The sequence below is a fragment of the Melospiza melodia genome, chromosome 2 (genome assembly GCF_035770615.1).
Source record: "Melospiza melodia melodia isolate bMelMel2 chromosome 2, bMelMel2.pri, whole genome shotgun sequence".
Classification (NCBI taxonomy): domain Eukaryota; kingdom Metazoa; phylum Chordata; class Aves; order Passeriformes; family Passerellidae; genus Melospiza; species Melospiza melodia.
This window is the reverse complement of record NC_086195.1, coordinates 16,457,767-16,479,451: the sequence shown is the minus strand read 5'-3', so window position 1 is coordinate 16,479,451 and position 21,685 is coordinate 16,457,767. Positions and strand designations below refer to the sequence as shown.

General features: G+C 41.3%; 2 protein-coding genes across 6 annotated transcripts in view; both read right to left on the bottom strand.

Annotated features, from left to right (window-relative positions):
* PHKA2 (phosphorylase kinase regulatory subunit alpha 2) overlaps positions 1 to 16,762 on the bottom strand; it is a 43,572-nt gene extending 26,810 nt beyond the window's left edge. For all 3 annotated transcript variants that reach the window (XM_063182808.1, XM_063182812.1, XM_063182820.1), the window contains exons 1-13: positions 16,655 to 16,762; positions 11,365 to 11,523; positions 9,977 to 10,024; positions 9,325 to 9,493; positions 8,397 to 8,479; positions 7,701 to 7,781; positions 6,571 to 6,669; positions 6,109 to 6,255; positions 5,830 to 5,883; positions 5,137 to 5,259; positions 2,742 to 2,837; positions 1,271 to 1,378; positions 503 to 581 (exon numbers count right to left, since the gene is read on the bottom strand). In XM_063182808.1, the coding sequence (XP_063038878.1) occupies positions 503 to 581; positions 1,271 to 1,378; positions 2,742 to 2,837; positions 5,137 to 5,259; positions 5,830 to 5,883; positions 6,109 to 6,255; positions 6,571 to 6,669; positions 7,701 to 7,781; positions 8,397 to 8,479; positions 9,325 to 9,493; positions 9,977 to 10,024; positions 11,365 to 11,523; positions 16,655 to 16,732 (1,324 nt within the window). In that variant the 5' untranslated portion in view covers positions 16,733 to 16,762. The remainder of the gene's footprint in view (positions 1 to 502; positions 582 to 1,270; positions 1,379 to 2,741; positions 2,838 to 5,136; positions 5,260 to 5,829; positions 5,884 to 6,108; positions 6,256 to 6,570; positions 6,670 to 7,700; positions 7,782 to 8,396; positions 8,480 to 9,324; positions 9,494 to 9,976; positions 10,025 to 11,364; positions 11,524 to 16,654) is intronic.
* Positions 16,763 to 18,260: 1,498 nt separating this feature from the next.
* ADGRG2 (adhesion G protein-coupled receptor G2) overlaps positions 18,261 to 21,685 on the bottom strand; it is a 57,874-nt gene continuing 54,449 nt past the window's right edge. For 2 of the 3 annotated variants that reach the window (XM_063182787.1, XM_063182794.1), the window contains exon 28: positions 18,261 to 20,362. In XM_063182787.1, coding sequence (XP_063038857.1) covers positions 20,172 to 20,362 — 191 coding nt within the window. In that variant the 3' untranslated portion in view covers positions 18,261 to 20,171. The remainder of the gene's footprint in view (positions 20,363 to 21,685) is intronic. The other variant, XM_063182800.1, reaches the window with a different exon arrangement.

Below are 21,685 nucleotides of genomic sequence, written 5' to 3'. Positions count from 1 at the left end.
AAAGTCTTTAAGACCTGATCTGCTGGTGTTTGCTCTCTACTTAATTTCTGGTTTAAGGTCACTCCCTGTACACTCCCTGTTTAAGGTCACTCTGTGTACAGGGACAATCCTCACTCAGTGCTCTCTGGTTCCTCTGTAAATGGGCTACATGAAACCTGATTAACCCAATCCATCTCCTGTCAGTCCTGCTTCTTCTCTCTAGAAGCTGTCAAGATTTTCTGTTTCACTACAAGATTAAGTTTGCCACTCTCCAATTCCAGACAAGCCTTAAAATTTTAACAATTTTTTTTAAGTGCCTTAAACCTGATCTTCCTTCCTGGAAAAAGGCAGCTAGGCAAACAAACTCTTTCTCCTTCTCACAGTGTCGTCAAAGCATCTATGTCCCATGCAAAAAAAAAAAAACGCACATTATTTTTAAACACATCTTTCATCTCTCCTGTACACAGGGACTTTGCCACCACATTATTAAATTCACACAGAATGTTCACAGAAATTCCCTCACCTTGTACCACAACATCAGGTTTAAATCCTGTGGAAAATCTCCTGTTTAAGGGATCAATTTCACCTGCAGCAAGAAATCCCTAGAACAAATGCAAAAGAAAGAAAAAAGTAAGGAAACAGAATTTAAGCCAAAGGCTTCTGACATATAGAATAAATCCTAACCAATTTTCATATTTTTTCAGGACAGCAAGACTTAAAGCCTGGTTTGTCTACCCTGTCCACAAAGTAGGACATGCAATAAAAACAATGGCTGCAATATTTTTTGAAACAACAAGAAAATGGTTGTGGCTGACACAATCTGCATTCAGAATTCCTATTTCAGAGTTACATAATTTTACCAGGAAAGTGATTTTTTTGTAGCTCCACTAAGATATTTGTGCTTCTTTTATCTAGTCTGATTTTAATGTGTCTGACTAGTAGATCCATAGAGCAAGGTATAGCCTAGTAAAGCTGAAATGGCCCAAAATCCTGGCTCTGGAACAGCCAAATCAGCAAGTCAGCTTGGGCATATTTCTCTATTCTAAGTGAATTCCAGACCATAGGACAACTTACTCAGCTTGATTAGAAGCAATTAGACAATTGCTTAGCTATATTAAAAAAAAAAAAAAAAAGTCCTGAAAGCTTAGAGCTTTCATGGTTCATGTACATGTTTACATGTTTCTACTGTAAAAGGCACTGGCCTCTACCTGCCAGCCAAACTATACTTAAAGCCCAAGCCATCTCAAACAAAATGCAATGCAAGTTTATCTACTATGCAAGCAATACTTACCTCTGCTAACAGGCAGCTCAGGACATACAATGATTGGCCCCAAAGATGGGGCAACTTTCCCACTGGGACACGATCCACCGAGTGAGGATTTTCATACTCCTCGTCCACCTGAAAACAAATACATAAGCAAGGAAAATTACCCTAAAGTTGTGAAGAACAACCAATAACATGTAAGTATTTGCAGACATATAATCTAACATCGACCCTTTCAACTGCCCTTACTACTGACATAGAGATGTAATGGTTTCACTCCTAAGGCTATACAATTTCAGGGACAAGAACTACAGTTCCTTTTTGTACCTCTTCCCACCCTTCAGAGCTGGAGGATGAATGGGGACTGTGCATGCAATTATAGCTTTGGTATTAGCTCTTCCACTTTCTTCTCACCATGCCTTTGCTGCCTTCCCTCTGGGCTGAGCATAGGTAACTGGGTGTCTGCTTTCCAACCCCTTCCAAGATGACACTTTAAATTCACTCATGTCTACCCAGCTTTCTGAAGCAAAGGTGCTTTCCAATATTAAGATTATTCCACCTTTCCTGTGTTAGCAAGGACGGTCAGTAGAAGAATTAGGAGTAGACTTACTAATTTAGAAAAACTGCCTTAGTTTTGCAGTATACAGATCTATTGAGGGCAGGGCAAAAACCCTCCCAGATTACATCTTCAGGCAGCCATTTCGTATTTCTTTTACAGACAGACAAAATCTACCCTGTTGATGTGGCATGTTTTTCAGATCATTGTCATCATATCAAAATTCACAAGAAGGCTCTGGACTCTTACACGCTTGTTCCCACTAGGAAGGCAATTCAGTTTCCACCTCAGATCTGCGAGCAAGGCATCAGCTGAGCAACTCAGACCAACCCAGGAGGCTCCACACCCTTAGTGAGTGAGGGCTGAGAAGTCTGGAGTGGGAGAAGAAGTTGGCAGGGAGGGATACAAAGGCAAATAGCATGGAAGAGCACATAAGCTCATCTGAATTTCTCTGTCATAATGGGAGAATGAGATAAACAGTAACAGCAAAGGTGGGGGAAAAGAAATTGCCCAAACCAAAATCCCAGCCCAAACCCTAATCCGTTTGAAACCTGGCTCCCATACATGCTCTGGAAAAGGGCAGCACAGGCAATCAATAGATTAGACAGGTAGGACAATCTATGCTTTATTTCTTCTTTGAGCTTTAGTTCCTAAGCTAGTATCAACACTTCTTAAATATGTGTCTTGCTCTAAAGACGTAAAATTTTAGACCTGCTGTGATATTTCCACAGACAATCAAATTTACAAGTGAAAAGTGTGACCATTTGGAAGCCTAAAGTTTACCATTTCTCAGCAGGAGTTGTGAGAAGTCTCTTACTTTTTAAAATAATGTGCAATAGTCTTTTTTGTTGGTTTAAATTCATCAGACACAGAAAAACTATGAGACTGACATTCCTCTTGCTCTCTCTACATACTGAAGTGGACACTGCATTTTCACAATACCTTTTCTGGAGGGACTGCATACAGTTCAGGCATTAGCACTAATCCATTCTTCTCTCTAATAAGTATTCCTTCCAGAGCCTCTCTGTACTCTTGTACCTGAAATTATTTTTAAAACAGTGTGAGAACTCACATTACAGTCAGCAAAACTGAAACAATAAAGTACTTTTCAGCAGTACTTTTTAACTGAAAGTTAATATATTTAAAAGAGAAAAAACGGGGTGGAGGAATCATGACTTGCTGATGGAAGAACAGGGTTCAAATTATCAGAGACTGTTCCAGCATCTCAGTGTTATCAGAAACATGAACACTTGTCTTCAAACTGTAACACATTGCTACAAAACTTCCAATATATTCCTACTGAGAAGTGTGGTGGGTCTAGTGCTGGCCAAACACCAGTACACCATTAGAATATACTTACTCATCTCCTGCTGTGAGACAGGATTAGGAGGAAGGCAAAGCAGGCTCAAAACTTTAAAAGGGAATAAAGTAAACTTTATTAACAGTAACTAAAAGAAAGAATAATAAGAAACAGAATAAAACCTTTAGAACACTTCTCCCCCCTACAACTTTTTTTCATGCTAACAATGTACAGAACCAATTCAGTCAGTTTATCACTTCTAAAGGAGTCTTTCTTCAGTTCACTTAGGGAGAGGAGTTCCTCTTGTCCATTTATGGAGGCTTCTCCACAAGAAAACAGTTCTCTTGTGGCATTTAATTTCCACAAAGAGCAGCTGCCCAGAAATCTGCAATCATGAAATCCCTCCCATTTTTCACAGCTTTTCCAACAGCTGTGTTTATGGGCCATGTCAACTTATGGGGTATTATTTTAAGGATGAGCTGTTCAAGAGCAAAGGTTCTCTTTATCTCTGAGATCATCTTCATCTTCATCTCTGAGAACAGAAGCCTTCTTCTTTCCCTGGTGCAAAGGGCCTTCATCATTCTTCTCTCTCTAGTTCAAACTTCCCATGGGATCACAGCTACCTCAGCATTTGCTTACCTTGGCATGGAGGCCTTTGCTCATATCTACAATTTGAACACTCTATCTCACCATACCTTCAATAAGTTACAGGGAAAAATACTCTGATGTATACTTAGAGGGAAACTTTTCAAGCACTAACAGCACCTGCCTCAGAAATCCTATTTTCTGCTATTCCTGAGTGAAGTGGATCACTCAAAGTATGGTACTCACAGGTTCACATACACTGACATTTTAGTATCCTGTCTCACTCCACTTTTTTGAGTCCTCAGGGTGCTTATTTTTCTAGCAAAACCATTTGTTTGCAGCAGTAACTGGGGACTAGACACTCACCTGAGTGTCTCAGTGACTCATTCAACTCTGTTTGAGTGGAGACTGGGAGCAATTGCCCTGACCATGCCCTAGAACAGTCCATCTGCACACCAAAAAAAACCAAACAACCAGGTACATACTGTCCCAGATAATCCAACTAAGGTCTGGAGCCTGCTTCAGGAAGTGGTATTTATTGACAGAACTGAAGTTTCTGTAAACTTTCTGATTTTCCCCCTCATGAAATAATGCCATTTCTCTCTTCATCAGACTACTTTTACTGTGTTCAGGAAAACATTTTATGTGTCTCGTGTGGAAGGAATTTCACTTGATTTGCACCAACTGATACAGAAAGAGGGCTTTTTGGTCTGTAATTCTCTGAATAGTTTCTGATGACATTTCAATTTTTAAAGGAGCTCAGCAATCTCCTATCTCTCTGCATGCCAGGCAATTTTAAATCACATACATGTTAAATTTCTTTCAAGCTAGCAATCTGCAGAAGTTCTGGTATGAATGTCTGATTACTTGCTGCTCTTTAAAATCACCAATACTCCCCAGGTGCCCCATAATCTTTGGAGGGCTACAATCAATTTAGGTCTACTGACCACTGCATATCTGGCACAGTAATGGCATGAAGTGACTTTGGGAACTAGTGAAAATGAAATTGCCCCACATAAAACAATCCCAAATCTCTCAGAATGTACAAAAAGACTGAAAGTACTACAAATCTTGTTCTCAGCAGCCAAGCCACAGAGGTTGGGGGAAAAAAACCCTCATCCTGAAGTTGCCTCATCGTGAAGTCATTGAGAAAGGGGCATCAAGGTTGGTGATAAGACAAAACTAGGCAAATAAACTCTGTTTAGTCCAGTTTTACCACCCCAGCTAACAGAGCCATTCAACCTGGTAGATAGAGGGCAACCAGGCCCCAGTGTGCACAACCCTGCTGCCTCTACCATGTCATGAACTACCCAGGAAGGTGAAACTGGCTGAAGACTATTCCTCTCTGCTAATGGTGTATCTAAATAATACCAAAAACAAACATGGAACAAAGTTACAAAATACTGTAGGTAAATGGTTTTGCAATTTGAAAGCAATTTCTCCTTTCCTCACCTGGATTTTGTCCTCATTAAATATTCCATCAATTAGGAAGTATGTCCAGAATACTGGCCACTCACATTCAATATTCTCAAAGAGCTTGAGCTCAGCAGCATCATAGTGCAGCCTGCTTGGATCCTAAAAAATTCAACCACACTCATTTAGTCACAGTGCTAATTTAGTCACTTATATTCCAATCATAATGGCAGCCTATTTTATATAAATTATAGCACAGAAACCAATAAACCCACCAGAAATAGTTTCCATGCAGTCTCTTGACTTCTTGTCACATTCACTCTCAAACTCATTTAATGGTTCTCTAGACAAATCCATCCTTTCTAGTCTCAGGATCTAAGTGTCTTCCAAATGATTGTGGCTCTGCCTCAGTTCAAAGATATTTTGGGATGTTTCAGAGATACCACTTCATCTTAGACATCATAAGCATATCTAATGGCTAATTTCTAACAGAATTATGAATTAAGTTCTGTCCTTAATAACTGTTTTTTAAACCCTTAATCTCCCTCAAATATGTGTCCTTTCCAGGGTGGATACCTGGATTACCCCCAAATTCACTAACATGTCTTAGCAGTGATGGAGATCTTCACCCCTTCAAATAAATAAAAAAAAAATGTCTATAAAGAAGAGATAAAACTCTTTCCATGTGAAGAATTACTGAAAATATACATCATAAATATACATCAGAAGTACCTCTCTGGGTGTCTTGTAACCATCTCGGAGAAAGCGACAGCAGCCATAGCGGCCCTGCAAAAACAGAAAACATTACAGGAAATTTCCCCTACACTTCTTCCTCACAGACTAAGGTCAGCATAAAGGTGTGTGCTGAGTTTTATGGGTCACTTAGGGATCTTCCTCCCTCTCTTCATGCACAGATGAACCAATCTGGTAACCCTTGTTTAATTAGGATTTTTGGTTTAGCAAGAGGTTCTGCTTCTCTTTTTGGAAAATAAAAATGAAGTAAATCCTTACCTGCAATTTGGATATGATTTCACTCTTGGTTACATTAACAAGGTTTACATCCTCCACTGCAAAAGCTGGATAAGAAATAATAGACAGAAGGCCAGCATCTATCTCCTTGGATGTGGATGCCCTTGGCAACATGGAGTACAGAATAGACTGAGCAAAACAAGAAAAGGAGAGAGGGATGTAAAACAATTCGCCTACTTCAAAAGCTATGTCAAATGCAAATGAGACTACACTATTCCCAAACTGACAGAGAAGTCTGTGCAGTTATTTTTAACTGAGTTAGAATGAAAATGCTTCATCCTATTCAGTTTCACATGATCTATGAGAAACAGGATCAGCAGCATAGCCTGAAGCCATCCTTATTATGTTACATTTTGGCTCAGTTAATCAACATTTAATTTAAAAACAAAGGGGAGAGGGTGTTAGGTTTTCCCCTAGTAAAGCAAAGAGCAGACTAATTTTTACCTGACAGTGTTCCACTTCATCAGGAAGAACATGAATCACTGATTTGTGTCCTCCATGAGCTCCAAAAAGATCTAGTTCATCAATTGCCTCCAAAGCAGCCTTCAAAGAAAACCAAACCACAACTCAAAATCAATAAATACCTTTTAAACCAGGTATATACCCTAGCACCTGTACTTAACCTCTGAAAGAAATTACATAAGACAGCAGTTTGCCCCACCAACACTTTTTTCATCTTTAAAGGGAAGCTTGGAATTATTTTAGAAAAAGTAATTATTTCTGGTTTTCAACTAGTAGGATAGAGCATTGATGTACTGGTGATCCTTCCTACAATTTAAAGGCAATGCAAAAAAAATGGGAGCTGGGTTTCCAGAGAGACATTATCTAAACACTGACGTACTCAGTAAAAAATGCTTGTCCTGCCCTATATTTCAAAATAGCCTCCTGTATCAGTGTGGGGCCAAGACCAGCAGTCTCTCCCTCTTGCAGTGCACACAAAACCTTACAAATCCTGCTGAAAGGCAAATACACCTTTAACCTTGATGATATTTGTCTTCTATCTGTCCTTCAGACACCATGTAATGAGGTAGTTGTCAATTGCACATTTACATTTATGGCCTTCTGAGCTTCATTTAGTATCTCTGTGACCTTGTGCTATGAGGGAACCAGAAATATCCACTTTCTTCTAAGTATATCTTCACTGATTTTTCTCTTTAAATATTTGTAGAAAACTTCTTAAACCGATATTCTGCTGGTTTTTTGAATTTACATCTGACTTGGTCTTATCATGACAACACATATGACACTGAGGCTGAAGAATGAAGGAGGAGTGAAAGAAAAGAAGAGGCCACTTTATAAGATTGCATCTCACTGAATCTGAGTCAGATTCATGGTTTAATTAATCTGGTACCCTTCTTGCAATGCCTGGAACAACTGTGCTGAGGTCCTTCAATGAGAGCCAGTATCTCAAAAATTTTACACTAAAAAACACTTACAACTAAACAAAAGTTCTTATGCAATCAACTAACTATTGCAGTGGCCAAGAAGACCATACAAAGGAAGCCATCAGGTTTGTCAGAGCCCTCAAGCACAACACAGCAGCCATGAAGGAGGTGTCAGGAAGACATTCTCACTTTGGCCATTCCCACGGAGCTCGCGTTTAGTTCAGGGATTCCTTGGTTTGTCTTATCACCACGTTCCCAAATTCCATAATCCTGCAATATCATCAAGAAAAAAATGGCATGATTATATAGAAAAGCAACCTTTTGCTCCCTCTCCCACATCAAATCCCCACCCCTACATTAAATTAGTTTATTATTTCCCTTAAAAAAAAAAAGAAAAAAAGAAAAGAAAAAAGGGGCTCCAAGTCTCAAAAAAGACTCTCCTCATGTTTGAAAAGAAGCACATAAAAAAATCCACCCCAGCAAGGTCATGTGTACAATCACAAATCACTGCCTTCACAGAAGACACAAAGTCCTTTATCCCTCCTGTGCATGTTTCTCTCCATGTCCCTTCAACTTGGTTTGCTAACAACTTACCCTTTCCAGAAAGGCCTAGAAGACTTATAATTAGACATCAGGAAATATTACTAATTATCAATAAAACCCCCTACTACTATGATAGAACAAGTATACCTCACCCACACAGCAGTAAATCCTCCACAGCCCTCCCAATATCTCCAAAGATGCTGCTTGCACTGTAAAGTACTGACAGGTTCTGATATTTTCTTGTGGAAAAAACAAGTCTCTATTTAACTTCTCCAGCAATAAATAATTTTCCACCCACACTTGAGCAGTGTTCAGATAATTTACATATAAATAACTACTTACAGCAACTTTGTAGGCAGCTTCTATGTAAAAAACAAGATTCTGGATAAAGGTAACCTCATCAAGGGTGAAGATAATACGTAGCCCTGATCAAAAGAAGCAAAGAGAATAATTACATTGTATCAGAACTGCAATAGCTACTCTTCAGTGAGTTTCATGCTTTTGTTTATTTGCTTCCAACCCCTGCCCACTGAAATCAAAGGAAAAACTCATACTGATTTCCAAAGGTCAGGCAGCAAGCCTCAATACTTGCTGCTGACAAAATACTTCAAACCCCACCAATATAGTGTTTCAAAGATCAACCAAAAACCAATGAACGACCAAGCAAAACTGTGAGGGTGACACTCAGACCATGGGTAAAAAGCAGAGGCACCTGAGCCAGCTCTGGCTCTCCAGAACAATGCATACCAATCCCTGCAGCTCCCCAGCCCTCTGCCTGCTCAGTGGGAACCTTCAAGACAACCAGGTGCCTGCGCTGCAGGGATCAATTGCAAGGGGCTTCAAGGACAGAAAAACACGTAAGAAAACAAATCCTTATCCTCACAGGAGGAGTACAATCAAGAAGAACACAAGATAAAGCAGCACCAGTAAGAGAAGAAACACTGATGGCACAAGTCTACCTGACTTGATGTTGCCACTCTCTGAAGAAACGTGGCTGTTCCCTATGAAGTCTTAAAACATGAGACTTCTCTGACATGATTCTAAATATCTCATGTATTTGATGTCTTGATTAAGGGCATAGACACTGCCAATTACTATAAACATGAAATTTAATTTAAGGCATATCTCTTTTCCAAAGAAAAATGACTTGCTTCTGAGTAATAATTATGTAAAGACCTTTGAAGCTGATTACTAGCTCTTTTTTTTCCCTTTAAAATAAAAGCTAGAATAGAAAAGGCTGCAGCAAAAGGCAAAAATATCTTCTGCTTACCTGATGCAGTCATCTGTGCCAAGAAGAGCAGGTAGAGGGAAGTTGCATCCACCTGTAGATGCCCCCACTGGTCGTCCCCAACCACCGTGGCACAAGTTGAGGAGTTGTACTTGGCATGGAGGCAGTCTTTGGTACTCTGAGTGCGCTTGAACTTCTCTACCTTATCTACCTAAAAAACATCACAAATCTCAAATCTGAAACATTTTGGAAGAAATTCTCCAAAGGATTTCAAAATTAACAACTTTTCTTAGGGGAGGAACATCTTGAGGTCTTAATCCTGTTACCACACTCAGTTTTGATTGATCAGAGGGCTTAAACACAACTCTGACTTTAGACTCCAGGTAAATTCACATCTCTACAGAAAAGAATACAATTAAATCATGTTGAGTTCAGATCTAAACTATAGGCATTCATCTTGGTGAAAATCAGTTTGCAAAGGCAAAACTCTGACTTGCTACAAACACAGTCTCAAAACATTACTTGGACAATAACTGGAAGCAAGATCAGTGTTTTGCTCAAGAGTTTTAAGAAGACTCCTCACACCATCATTGGCACACACACAGAATAGGTCACTCCACAGAAGAACTACACACTTCAATGAAATGCTTGTGAACACAACATCTACTAATTCAGCTCAATCCTATGGCATTACCTGTCTCATCATGCACTGCAAGAGTCCCCGCATCAGCTTCACAACATTCTGCAAGAACAAAACAGACCAGTGACATTCAGCTCTTACAAACAACATTCAGAAGTGGCAAAGTTCATACCCTCTACTAATGTCCAGCCAAAGGTAAAAAAAGAATGTGTATTTGCCCAAAATGTTTTGCATGCTTTTTTTTTAAAATACACTGATCAGATTTCATTCCTTCATTCCCATCTAGGAGAAGTCTTTTTCCTAAGGTCCTCTCTAAACAGTGGAACAACTCTCCATGGTCCTTCTATCCAGCTAAAGGAAGTAAGAAGAATGGGAGAAGAAAAGGAAGTCTTGCAAGAATATTAATACTAACAATAAATTTTTTGAATGACAGATCTGGGAACACTGGTAGGTGACATCAAGACATTGACATGACTGTGAAACCTCCAGAGTTTCTTCCACTCTCTATGCAGTACAGCAAAAATTAAGTGACTTGTAGAGAAAGGGCTGTAAATGGGAATGTAGAGAAGTGCAAGACTGTGCATTAAATAATCAACCCTACCTTTTCACCCCAAAAATATAGCCTCAAAATATGATCATGCAAACTGAGTCAAGTTTATTGTGTCACCATGGACCTCCTTGGTTCAAGTAGGACATGCCAGCAAAAAATTTGCCCAGTGACTCCAAAACAACAGCAGGACACCAACAGTCCCTCACTTCACATTTAACCCACCTCTGTTTACATTCTCATTCCTGATACTCACATTCCCAGTTGCAGATTTTAGTATTTAACTGTGTGAGTTATGTCCCCTTCCAATTCTCCAGCACAGATGTCATCAGTCTGGAGATTGATACCTTCTCTGCTATGCTCAAACATGCCTACATACCACATAGGCACATTTGGAATGTGCACACTTCTGTGCACATTCCAAAGACTTCTACTTTAAACGGCATGCTTCTCTTCATGGGGAAGAATGGTCTTGCAGATAAATTGCTGCAAGATCCAAGCAGCCTAGGCCTGATTTTCTGCACCATAACACACCTCATGAAGGACCTCAAGGTTTAATCAGAGAGAGCTTCATAAATTAGGGTACAAAACTTCTCAGAAGCCTAATTTTCAACAATCAGCCAACCGATGGAAGTTTGACTTCAACATATTTTTGTTTTGTTTGTAGTTAAATTCAGATGTTTGCCTCTCTGCCATCCAGTTCTTCAAATCCTCCTTGCCAGAAAGTTGCCAGGGACACTGCACACCACACACCGCATGGATGCTGCTGTCTTTGGAACACTCCAAGCTGGGAAAACCCCACCAGATTCCAGGCAGCAGCAGTGTGAATGCACTCTCCAAAACCACACCAGTAAGAAAACCCAAACAGCGTAACCGGCCCATGCTCGTGACGCACCTGCTCGAGCTCGTAGGCTTTGGCTTTGTCCTCGTCGCGGTCGGCGTTCTTGCGATAGGCCATCCCCAGCCCCCACACGGCCAGGATGCTGTAGATGTTGTCCCGCACCCAGGCATCCTTATGGTCGGCCCCGGCTGAGAGCAGCCCCGTCACCGGGTTCTAACCATGGCAGAAGGAACAAAGAACAAACATCACCGCCTCGAGTCCCATCACTTCTCTCTGTATGAAAGGGTAACAAACTAAACATGATTTCATGCTAAGCGCACACTGCGGCTGCTCATGAATTCGCAGCAGAAGTGAGACCCCATCCTTCCTTCCCAAACTCACACAAGTGAAATGCAAAATTTACTTGAACCCTTCAAAGCTTACATTTGAACCCTGTAAAGTTTACAGCATCCAGCTGGACATCTTCATCCACTCAGGATTAGTAGCTAAGTCACTGAGCGAAATTCAGAATACACCAAGGAAATGGAAATTTAAATTTTACATATTTATGAGGAAAAGAGGCCACTGAGATAACACTAGAAATTGAGTGTGGGATATAGGCTCCTCTATGTAAATGACATAATCTTTAGAAACTAAAAAACCACTAGTGATCTTCTAGGAGATTAAAAAAGTATTTCTGTACATCTGCCGACTGGGTTTATGACAGCTAAGTGAATGTAAAACGTTTTTTATATCCTCCTCTGGAAAATGTACAGGAAAAAAAAGTGAAGGTGTTGAAAAGCAGTACTGTCTGAAAAGCAGACTGAGTAGTCTCCTGCATCCCAAATACTCCATTAAATTTTTAATTGCATCATTAATTCCCATCACTTCACTCTCCTTAATTTTTTTAGACCATCTTTCTTGGCTGTACCTTCTTGACTAATAAAAAAATGAGACAATGAGGCAAAAGTCAATAGAATTTTCAATCAAATCAAGCCTTTAAAGAAAATTTCAGTGAATGAAGACCAATTGGTGGGGCTGGTGTGACAAGGGGCAAAGATTACTAAAGACTACTTTTACAAAAGTAAAATTTAAAAGGATACATGCACCTATTTTTCATTTCTCCCTGGTTCATTCAACATTATTTTTTAAAAAGCTGGTTTGAGGGAGAGGGGCTTTAATTACAATTTCCTGGTCTCTCCATGTGAGCAGCACACGGGTGACAGCCTGGCAGACATGACCTGGCACAGTCAGCCCCATTGTTATGGTTTAATACAGCAATGTTGAGTGACTCCCTCAGAGTAGAAATGAAGTTCTATTGCAAAGCCCTGCCTCAGCAAGGTCTTCACAAACCAAGTAACAGCTGAAGGACCCCTACTCACCTGTTTGATGGGAAAAGTAGCACATATGAATGCAAATGGCTTAAAAAACTTGTCTTTGATCTTGAGAAGTCAAACAGGGAGTAACAGAAGTCCCAGTTCAGCACTGTGCCCACATGACAAAAGGGTTTCAAAAGGCAGACCACAAACTCCCAATATTCCTAGAGGACACTTTGTTTCCCTCCCTCCAATGCAGGACAACAAACATCTGCTCACCTGCAGCCCTGCCTTGATAGAGATCACTCTGCTGAGAAATGCTCATTTTGGTTTATTTTCCCCTACTCTCCATGCTGGCTAGCTGCCATTTGAAAAATAAAAATGTCTCTGTGTACCAAGTTGGAATCCCAGAGAAATGGCCCATCCAAGACTTTAAAAGACTATTCAGCTCCCAGACAAGGACTTGTCTGGTTCAAGAGGTTGTATTAAACACATCCATGGGTAGCTGTCACCATTTCACCACCTTTGGCTCCTCTACAAGTTGGTCCCAGCTTTTGGGGTGCACTGGGGCTGGCTCTCATGAACTGACAACACATTAATGTCTTTCCTCATGCACATTCAGAATGTTAGCAGAACAATGTAATATATTAATTAATATTTTAAGTGTCTTTGTTTGAGCTTTTTAGAAGTATTTTCTCTTAAAAACCACAATCACTTTCTTCTGTTACCTGCTGACACCATATGAAAAATACAATGTTTACAAGGTGCTAAAGAACCCACAGAAACACGGAGTGCACTTAATCCCCCTGATGTCAAAGGGCTTTTAGCTTAGCTAGTCTTCAAGCATTCTATCTATGCAGTGATGGCTAATCAGACTAGCAGGTCTGATCCTGCAAATCACACTGCTCAGAAGATCCACGGAGCAAAGAATTTTATCAGCACCATGGGCTGCCAGCTGAGAGCACTGAACAGAAAGCTGACTGCTGGACTAAGACCTTAAACTGTTGTATCGTGCCCAAAACTATTTTTAACTCTATCCATCAATCTGGAAAGAAAAAGGCCCCCCAACAATCCAAACAAAAAAAATACAGCAGTTCCTACAGGGCAGCAAGTGTCAATAAGAACTTCAGCAGGACAGGCACAAAATGATTGAGGTTCTAACAAGAGCAGCAAAGCAAGTAATTTAGCATCTTGCTGAAAGGTGCAAATTAAACAGATTGTCTCACTGATCTGTCAGGTGAAAACTGAGGTGGCTCTAGCAAAGCTTGTAGATTTGCTTGTGAAACCAGATGTAACATGATGTGAGTGAGTTTTGAGGATGGTCCTGTGCAAGACCAGGAGCTGGACTTGATTTTTGTGAGTCCCTTTCAATGTGATTCTGTAATACAGCTGGGGTTACCCATCAAGGTATGAGCTTTCCTTATCAGGTCCATATGCTTTTCACTTCTACTTAAAATGTACATAGATGTTAAGTTTTACCATTTCCTAATCTTAAGATTCACATTTTTTTCTTATGACATTCAATTTAACAGGTGCAATAAGCAGCTGAGAACATCCTTCTGGTGGTGCTTTCCAATGTCTGCTCTGCACCAAAGCATCCCTCTGGCCCCTGTCCCTTGGGGTACATGCAGCAGATGGCAGGCCCCCCACAGACAGGAGCCAGTGGTCTGGTCTTATCCTCCTTTATAACCTTCAACAGGATGGTGACTATCACTGTGTATGCTACAGGCACTGACAAGGACAATGCAACATCTGCAAAACAGGAAAAGAAACCTGCTGACCTGATCCTGCAAGATGCCACAGAGAAAACTGTCAACCCTGAACAGGTTCAGTTGAACCTGTTCTTTAAACTCATCTGCCTGGTAGCACAGATATCCTGCATTAAAAATTGCTGGTAAAATCACATTGATCTAGAGTGATTGGAATGAGCACAGGATCAACTGAAAAAGCTAGCTCCAGGTGTATTAAACACCTGATCAAAGCCCAGTGTTTGTGCACACTCTGTGCTGCCCCTGCTGCACCCCACAGAGGTGAGTGTGTCCCTGCCCCTGTCAGAGCACAGCAGCTGATGTGCCAAGGCTGCACTCCCCAGCTGTGCATGTGAGGTGCAGGGTCACAGGCACACATCAGCCCCTGCTGAGCAGCGGCACCTCAGGAGCATTTGAAACACCTTCTGGTTCTTCTGCCAGGCTGCTCCATGGCTAAAACTCACTTCCCTGGCCCCTGGCTTCCTGGGAGGCACTAAGAAGGCACCAGCAGCAGCATCCAAGCCCAGCCAGCCACAGACTTTCTGTTCCCAAGAAAGACACAGCTGCATGAGGCCCAAAGACAACCTACCTAATTTTCCCAGGCACTGCATCTCTTCACCTTGCTGAACATAACATTTTCAAATTATTGCAGTGAAAAAAACAGAAAGATATATATAAATATATTGTAAAAACCTAGAAACCTTGAGCATTGAGCATTTCTCTGGGTCCTCCTGAGATACCACTGCTCCTCTGCCTTGCTGCTAGCCAGCAAATTGCTTTCCACACAAAGAAGAAAACTTACCTCCTTTCCCCACCTCTGAATTCTCCCACACATTGAGCCCTTAGTGGAAAAGGCAATACACAATCATGAACACTCATCCTATTGCTTTAAATAGCAATTACAAAATTCTTGGTCACCAATATGAACCCCTGTATTACCATTTACTTACCCTTTTTCCTATTGTTAATATTAATATCATCAAGGCTTTCATGGGGCATGTTTGAGCTCTGAATCTCAGAGGCTCCACGTCTCCCCTAATGGAAGCTGTTATCAGCATTCTCATCTTACAAACAAGGAAATCAAAGCAGGCATTGGAAGCCAAAGTGACTTGCCCAAGGTCATCTTGCTGACAATAGGCAGAGATGGAAGTACAGCTAAAAGCTTCTATTGCACCCCAGCACAGGAAGAGCCAAAATTATCCTCTCATGCCACATATGCCAGTTCTTGCATTTGTTTCTACTGAGTCTACAGTAATTAGCACACAAACACCAAATCACAGGTGTTTGGACCCTGTGCTCAAAACAATGGCCAGTGACAAAAATCTTACTGACCAAAGTGCATTTGGAGCCCAGCCTCCTCTTTCACTGCTTACCAGTTTCTTGCAACTCTCATCAACAAAGCATATCTGGTAACCAATCTGTGCAGAAAACCCTGCTGCTCATCTTTATATACTGGGTTGTTTAACCAAAGCACGACACTGCTGAACACCTTCTGAGTCCTCAGTGCCCACCTGGGTAAAACAAGCACACTAAGCACTGTGCTGACCAAAAAACACAAGGTGGGCAACAATCTCCCGGAATCACCTGTTATTTTCTTTCGTTCTTTCGCTGCTCGCCTGTGCAGGCAGCCCCGCCTGACTCCAGAGGCTCAGCAGTGCGGACAGCTGAGAACAGGCTGGAAGCTCTGGGACGTGCCCGGCCGCACACACGGGCTGGGGGAGCGCACGGGGACCCGCAGCGCGCTGTGCTGACAGCGCGGCACAAAGTCCTGCTCGGGGCTCTGATGTCACCGGGCCGGAATGCCGCTGTCACCGTGTGTGAGAATATACATATACATAATATATATACACACACAAATATATACATATACATATATATATATACATATATACACACATATATATACATACACACACATATACATAGTAAGTAGTGTGTACCTATCCATCTAGATAGATAGATAGATATAGTGTGCACAACGGCTAGGTGTGTATCATACGGCCATGAAGACATTGTATACACAACACTTATTATTTACAAGCTCAGACTCGCTGTGTTTTCCACACTCTTTTCAAGGTGCACTTACATGAGCACCCCCAGGATCCGCACCGCCTCAGCATTCCCCGCGCTGTTCCGCAGGCGGGGGCGGGACGTGCGGACAGGAGGCCGCCGGAGCGGGGATGTTCGCGTCCCTCCCGCAGCCCCCGGCCCCGGCAGCCGCCCCACGCCCCCGGCACGGCCCCACCGCGCCCGGCGCCCCCAGCCCCGAGCAGGCGTCCCGGGGCGGCGGCTGCTCCTCACCTGGTGGCAGAGGATGGTCCGCTGGACCAGGCGGGCGTAGCCGTCCAGGCGCACCCCCGAGTTGCTACGGCTCCTCATGGCCCCACGGCGGGCCCGGCTGCCCGGCCCGGCTGCCCGGCCCGGCGGCGCTCGGGGCGGCGGCACCCGGAGATGGCGGCGGCCTCTCCCCGCCCTCACGGCGGAGCGGGGCGGGGCAGCAGCGGCCTCCGCCCTCAGGCACGGCGGGGACACCGGGACAGCGCGGCACAAGGACCGAGCGGAGGAGGGGCCGCCTGGCGTGACAAAAGCCCTGCTGCGTTTGTAAAAAATAGTGTCAATTTTACAGAACCTCTTCGTAAATTCGTAAAATAAAGCTGAGAATACCAGAATACTTGCTGGAAGCTTTTCTTTCCCCCAGCCTTAAAAAACCCTCACCGTTTTGAGATCTGATCGAATGAAAGCACGGCACAGATGCAGCAGAGTAGCTGAAGGTGTCGTATTCAATCAAAATTCGGAAACAAACTTTTTCCCATTGTCTTTTTTTTTTTTTCTTTTTAAGTGAAATTGTAGCATTAGCAAAGTTACTATTGTCTCTTTTCCTTGCTGTTCTTCGTTCATTGCCTATAGCTGACAGTCGTGGTTGAGAAGGCAGCGTTCACAGCCGCGTTGGTTCCATCGGCGGTCGGGCCCCACCTCTGCAGGTTCTGCACAGCAGAGCAGAGCTCGGAGCTTCATCACCTCCCCCTGCCAGAGCGAGCGATGAAACCTGCCCCGGGCCCAAACACGGACCAGCTCACGGCTCCCTGAGCTCTGCACCAGCCTCCCCCTTCAGCGCACCGCCTTTTAGAGAGACTGCACTTGGGTACCAAGTTTGCTGAGCAGGGTGCTGCCAGCTACACGGCAGGTTGCTGTTTATCTTTGACTAAGCTTAAAACTTCCTTACAGGTCCCCCGAGTTAGCCTTGCAGCCACAAACTAATGCACAGAATTTTACTTGGTGCTCTGGGCGGGTGTTGCAGCTTTCCCCGAGCTCTCTCTGGGTGTCCCGGCTAAACAAAGTCCAAGAGACCAAGTACCAAAACGATACTGTAACACCCACTGTAAAAACACCCTGTAAAAACATGTTTTCAGCTAGTTTGAGGATGAGCTAAAATATTATGCTGGTGCAAGTACAAATTTTTACTACAATATGAGCGTGCTATTAAGTGGCAAAGTCAGAAAGGACTCATCTCCCCTAGGAATATATAAAGTAATTTTTTTTTCAAGAATCCTAACATATTTTAGTGTGTAAAAATAAAAACAACAGGAAGACTCTGAGCAGGTCAGTGGAATATATGTACTCATAGGGAATTTAATTACTGAAGCTAAAGTCAGCTATGTGCTCTTGCTTACAGCATTCCTTTGGGAGAGCTTCAGCAGTCTTGAGGGCAGGCATTACTGGACTAATTTATGTCAGAGTTTTCTCTGCTAAAATCCAGATCTGTCAGAACCATGCAAGGTAAAACATGTAGCAGAGAACAAATGCAAAAGCTGGGTCAGCTTTTTCTCCAAGAGGTGACATACAGGTCCTGTAATCTGAAGAAGTGTAACAGCCCAGTATAAACGACACATTTATCTAAAAGACAAAGTTTATATATATCTTGTGTTGTACTTGCTGAAAATTTATTACTTTTTTTTTACAGATGAAAATATAAATATAATAACATTAAATAAATTTACAAGAAACACTGCGAAGGCAATTAGCCAAATAGTTAAAGCATTCACAGAAATGTATTCCAGCTACTAGCATTTCAGGATGGGCTTTTACCAACATGCAGCTAAAACCCTGTAGATAAACACAACAAATACTTTAAATTCTCCCCTTAAAAGCACAGTCAGAGTAATTTTGGATGTGACTGAAATAACTGAAAGAACCTGTGTTGCCCACAGAACCACAATGGGGTTTGAGCACTGCAGAGGTTCAATTGTTAACTCCAACAGAGCCCCAGATAAGAGGCATGTAACTCACGCTTTTTGTTAAGGAGTGTGTTATCAGGGCACCCAGCTGAGCCCTCCCCACTGGGAAAGCAAAGCCCTTGCTCCCCATCAGCATGTACCTGCTTCATGCAGCCCTCTTTACAGGGGCTGGTACTCTGCAGTCTGGCACCAGTTTGTCCTAGTTTGCTTTAGGAGCATCCAGCTTTTGCCCAAGAATGCAAATTGAAAAAGCAGTGGCCATAGCTGCACATGTGTGTGAGGAAGAAGTGGTAAGACCAGGGCTTAGGCCAATTTCTGTTCAGGAATCTTTACAGTGTTGTATGGACTTTCAGCTGTTTTACATGAAGAGCCAAAATTCTTTTTTTCCCAGTAAATATCACAAGAGGAATGCAATTTTGCTTCAGCAATTACTGAGCTAGTGCCTCAGTATTTGGTTTGCCAACTGCAAGCCAAAGTTTAAGCAGAAATACTCATTAGAATAGCTCAAGAGCTGCCCCTTAAAAAACAGCCATGCAATGAAACAAACAATTTCTCAGCTACTAAATATAGCAGCTGTCATTTATTATTTCTCTTTTTTCTTCAACTTGCCTCCCCTCCCCTGTCCCAAACTTCTCAACTTCCATCATTGCAAATGAAAAATGGCAGTGTCTCACCACTCAATATAAATACTGACCCTGGTGAAATCAATGGCAAAAACTGATGACTTCAGTCAAGCCACCAACACAGATTAGCTATACATAATAACCTACTGACTATTTAATACTCCATTCATGGCACTCTACTTGAATTATACCCAATTTCTATCCCTCTATGGTGTACTAAAAGTTAGCTAAAGGTTCAAGACCGATTGTGTTTGTTATTTACAGATCTGCATCTAGTGAATATATTCAAACTACTGTAAGTGATACACTTAATGGACAAACTAAGTTTTGTAGCATTCTATGTTAAAGATAATAAACTAAAGAAAAATGCAAACTCACAATAAAAGTTACAAACAAAATACCAATTATTTTTCTATACATAGGTATATTTAAATTTATATTACAAGAATAAATATAAAAGTATCATTGAGATGCTTAAAGGTAGATATTTTCTGCTTATGTACATGACTGCAGTTTGCTACTAAAACGTACAAAAAGTTGAAGACAGTGTAGCTAACATTTTTAAAGTTAACATCGTTTGTATACACAACTTTCTACATTTATACAGTACTACAAAGCATTATATCCACATAAACTTAATTGTAATGAAAAAAGTCTAAATAAAACTTTTGTTTAAATGTTAAAAAACCCCTCAAGAAACCCCACTCCGAAGAAGAAAAAAAATGGAAGTGTGCCAGCTGTAATCCGACATCCAAGACCTTGTCAAAATGATAGGTTCCTTTTCTTTTCTTTTTTTTTTTTTTTTTTAATAATTGTCCTTGTCAATCCATTGCATGGCTGCCTTGAAGTTCCAGTACCATATATTAAATAAAACCAGTTCTTGGTCTGCTCACATTATGTAAAACTGCTAAAGTAAAACTCTACTTCACACTGTAAAACAATGTGCTGTTTAAAAGGAAATCACATTTTCTCCATAGAACTTAGGCTTCCTCTCTTTGAAGTCCTTCTGAGTGAGATTTGGCTTTCTTGGCTGCCAGTATCATCCTTGTCTTGGAATACAAGTTGTTTGCCTGAAAAGTCATGGAGACACACATCACCATTCTGTACAGTGAAACAAACACCATTCTTCTCACTGGGAAGATAAAGATGGCCTGTTGAAACAAAAAAGTGCATTCCTTATCAGAAAGGTTCAAAATCAAGCCTCCCATGCTTTTTTTAGTCACTATAGGGAGCTCATACACTCTCATTTTATCCTTGCAACAATTTTAAAATGTGTATTTTTGGTAAGTATTTTGTATACATTTCTTTTCCTGTGTGAAATCCTGATATTTGAGAGATGTTAATATATTTATGCACAAGGATTCAATATTTTGAGTAATGAAGGTCACAATTCTCAAAATGTAGACTTGACTCGGAATGAGTATCACTAGATAAGATGCAAAATACTCCTCATTTTAATGATTTGCTTTAATGAATTAAGTTTTAAAGGTGTCTCAGGTGTGCCATGCATCTGAAAGAAGAGAATACAGGAATTCAACTTACAGCATTTACTTCTGAAGGACAATCAGAATAAGGCCTAGGTCTGATCACGGATCAAAACCATACTTAGACTGCAGAGAATCTTACCCATTTAGGTGAATCCACAATGAACACGTCTAATACCATTGCTGACTGAAGCCTTTTACTGAAATGCTCCATAAATGTTTAGTTCACTGGATAAATCTCCTGCCCCTATGTATCACATTCTAAATATTTTTAATGATAATTTGTGGTTTTTTATTCTAAGTATTTGTGCAAACACTTCTGTTTGGATTTTTAAAAATTTAGTTATTTATTTAAACAGTCAACCATCACTTAAACAGGCACAAATGTAGACAGGGTGAGACAAGCAGAAGAGCTTCGTTTATGAATTCAAATAAGAAAAAGGTTGAAATGATAGAAAATAACCATACTTGCTAACACTGTGATTGTTGTTTAACCCCCTGCCTGCCTAACACTGTTTTATCTTAGGAGTGTTCAAAATAGCTGTGCCCTAATGCTAGGGCAAAAGCAGAGAAGAAAATAAGGCTTTTCTGTGAACAAATTCAGAAGGGTGGTTTGTGTTCCTCAGTGAGAAAATCTGCAGGTTCAGCCACGTGATACCTAACTGTAATTTCTGAAATATGCAAATCTGCAAGAGAAAAACTGAAAATAAGGCAATATTAGAATGCCATTAAAAAATGAAGTCCAGTAGGAAAGCAAAGTCACAGGCTATGCAGACATCCCAAACTTACCACAGTAAGTCATTCAGTCCTAAATCTGGAACAGCATTTCAGTAGAAGCAGTGAAGCTAAAACAATAAAGTCTTTACAGCTCGGTATATTTATGACATAGGTCTTGATTTCTAGAATAGTTTTGGAGGTCACTTTTTAAAATGAAGTGTTGCAATGTTATTTTCAAGTTCCAGCTTGGAGAGGAGAGCAATCGGGTGCAGC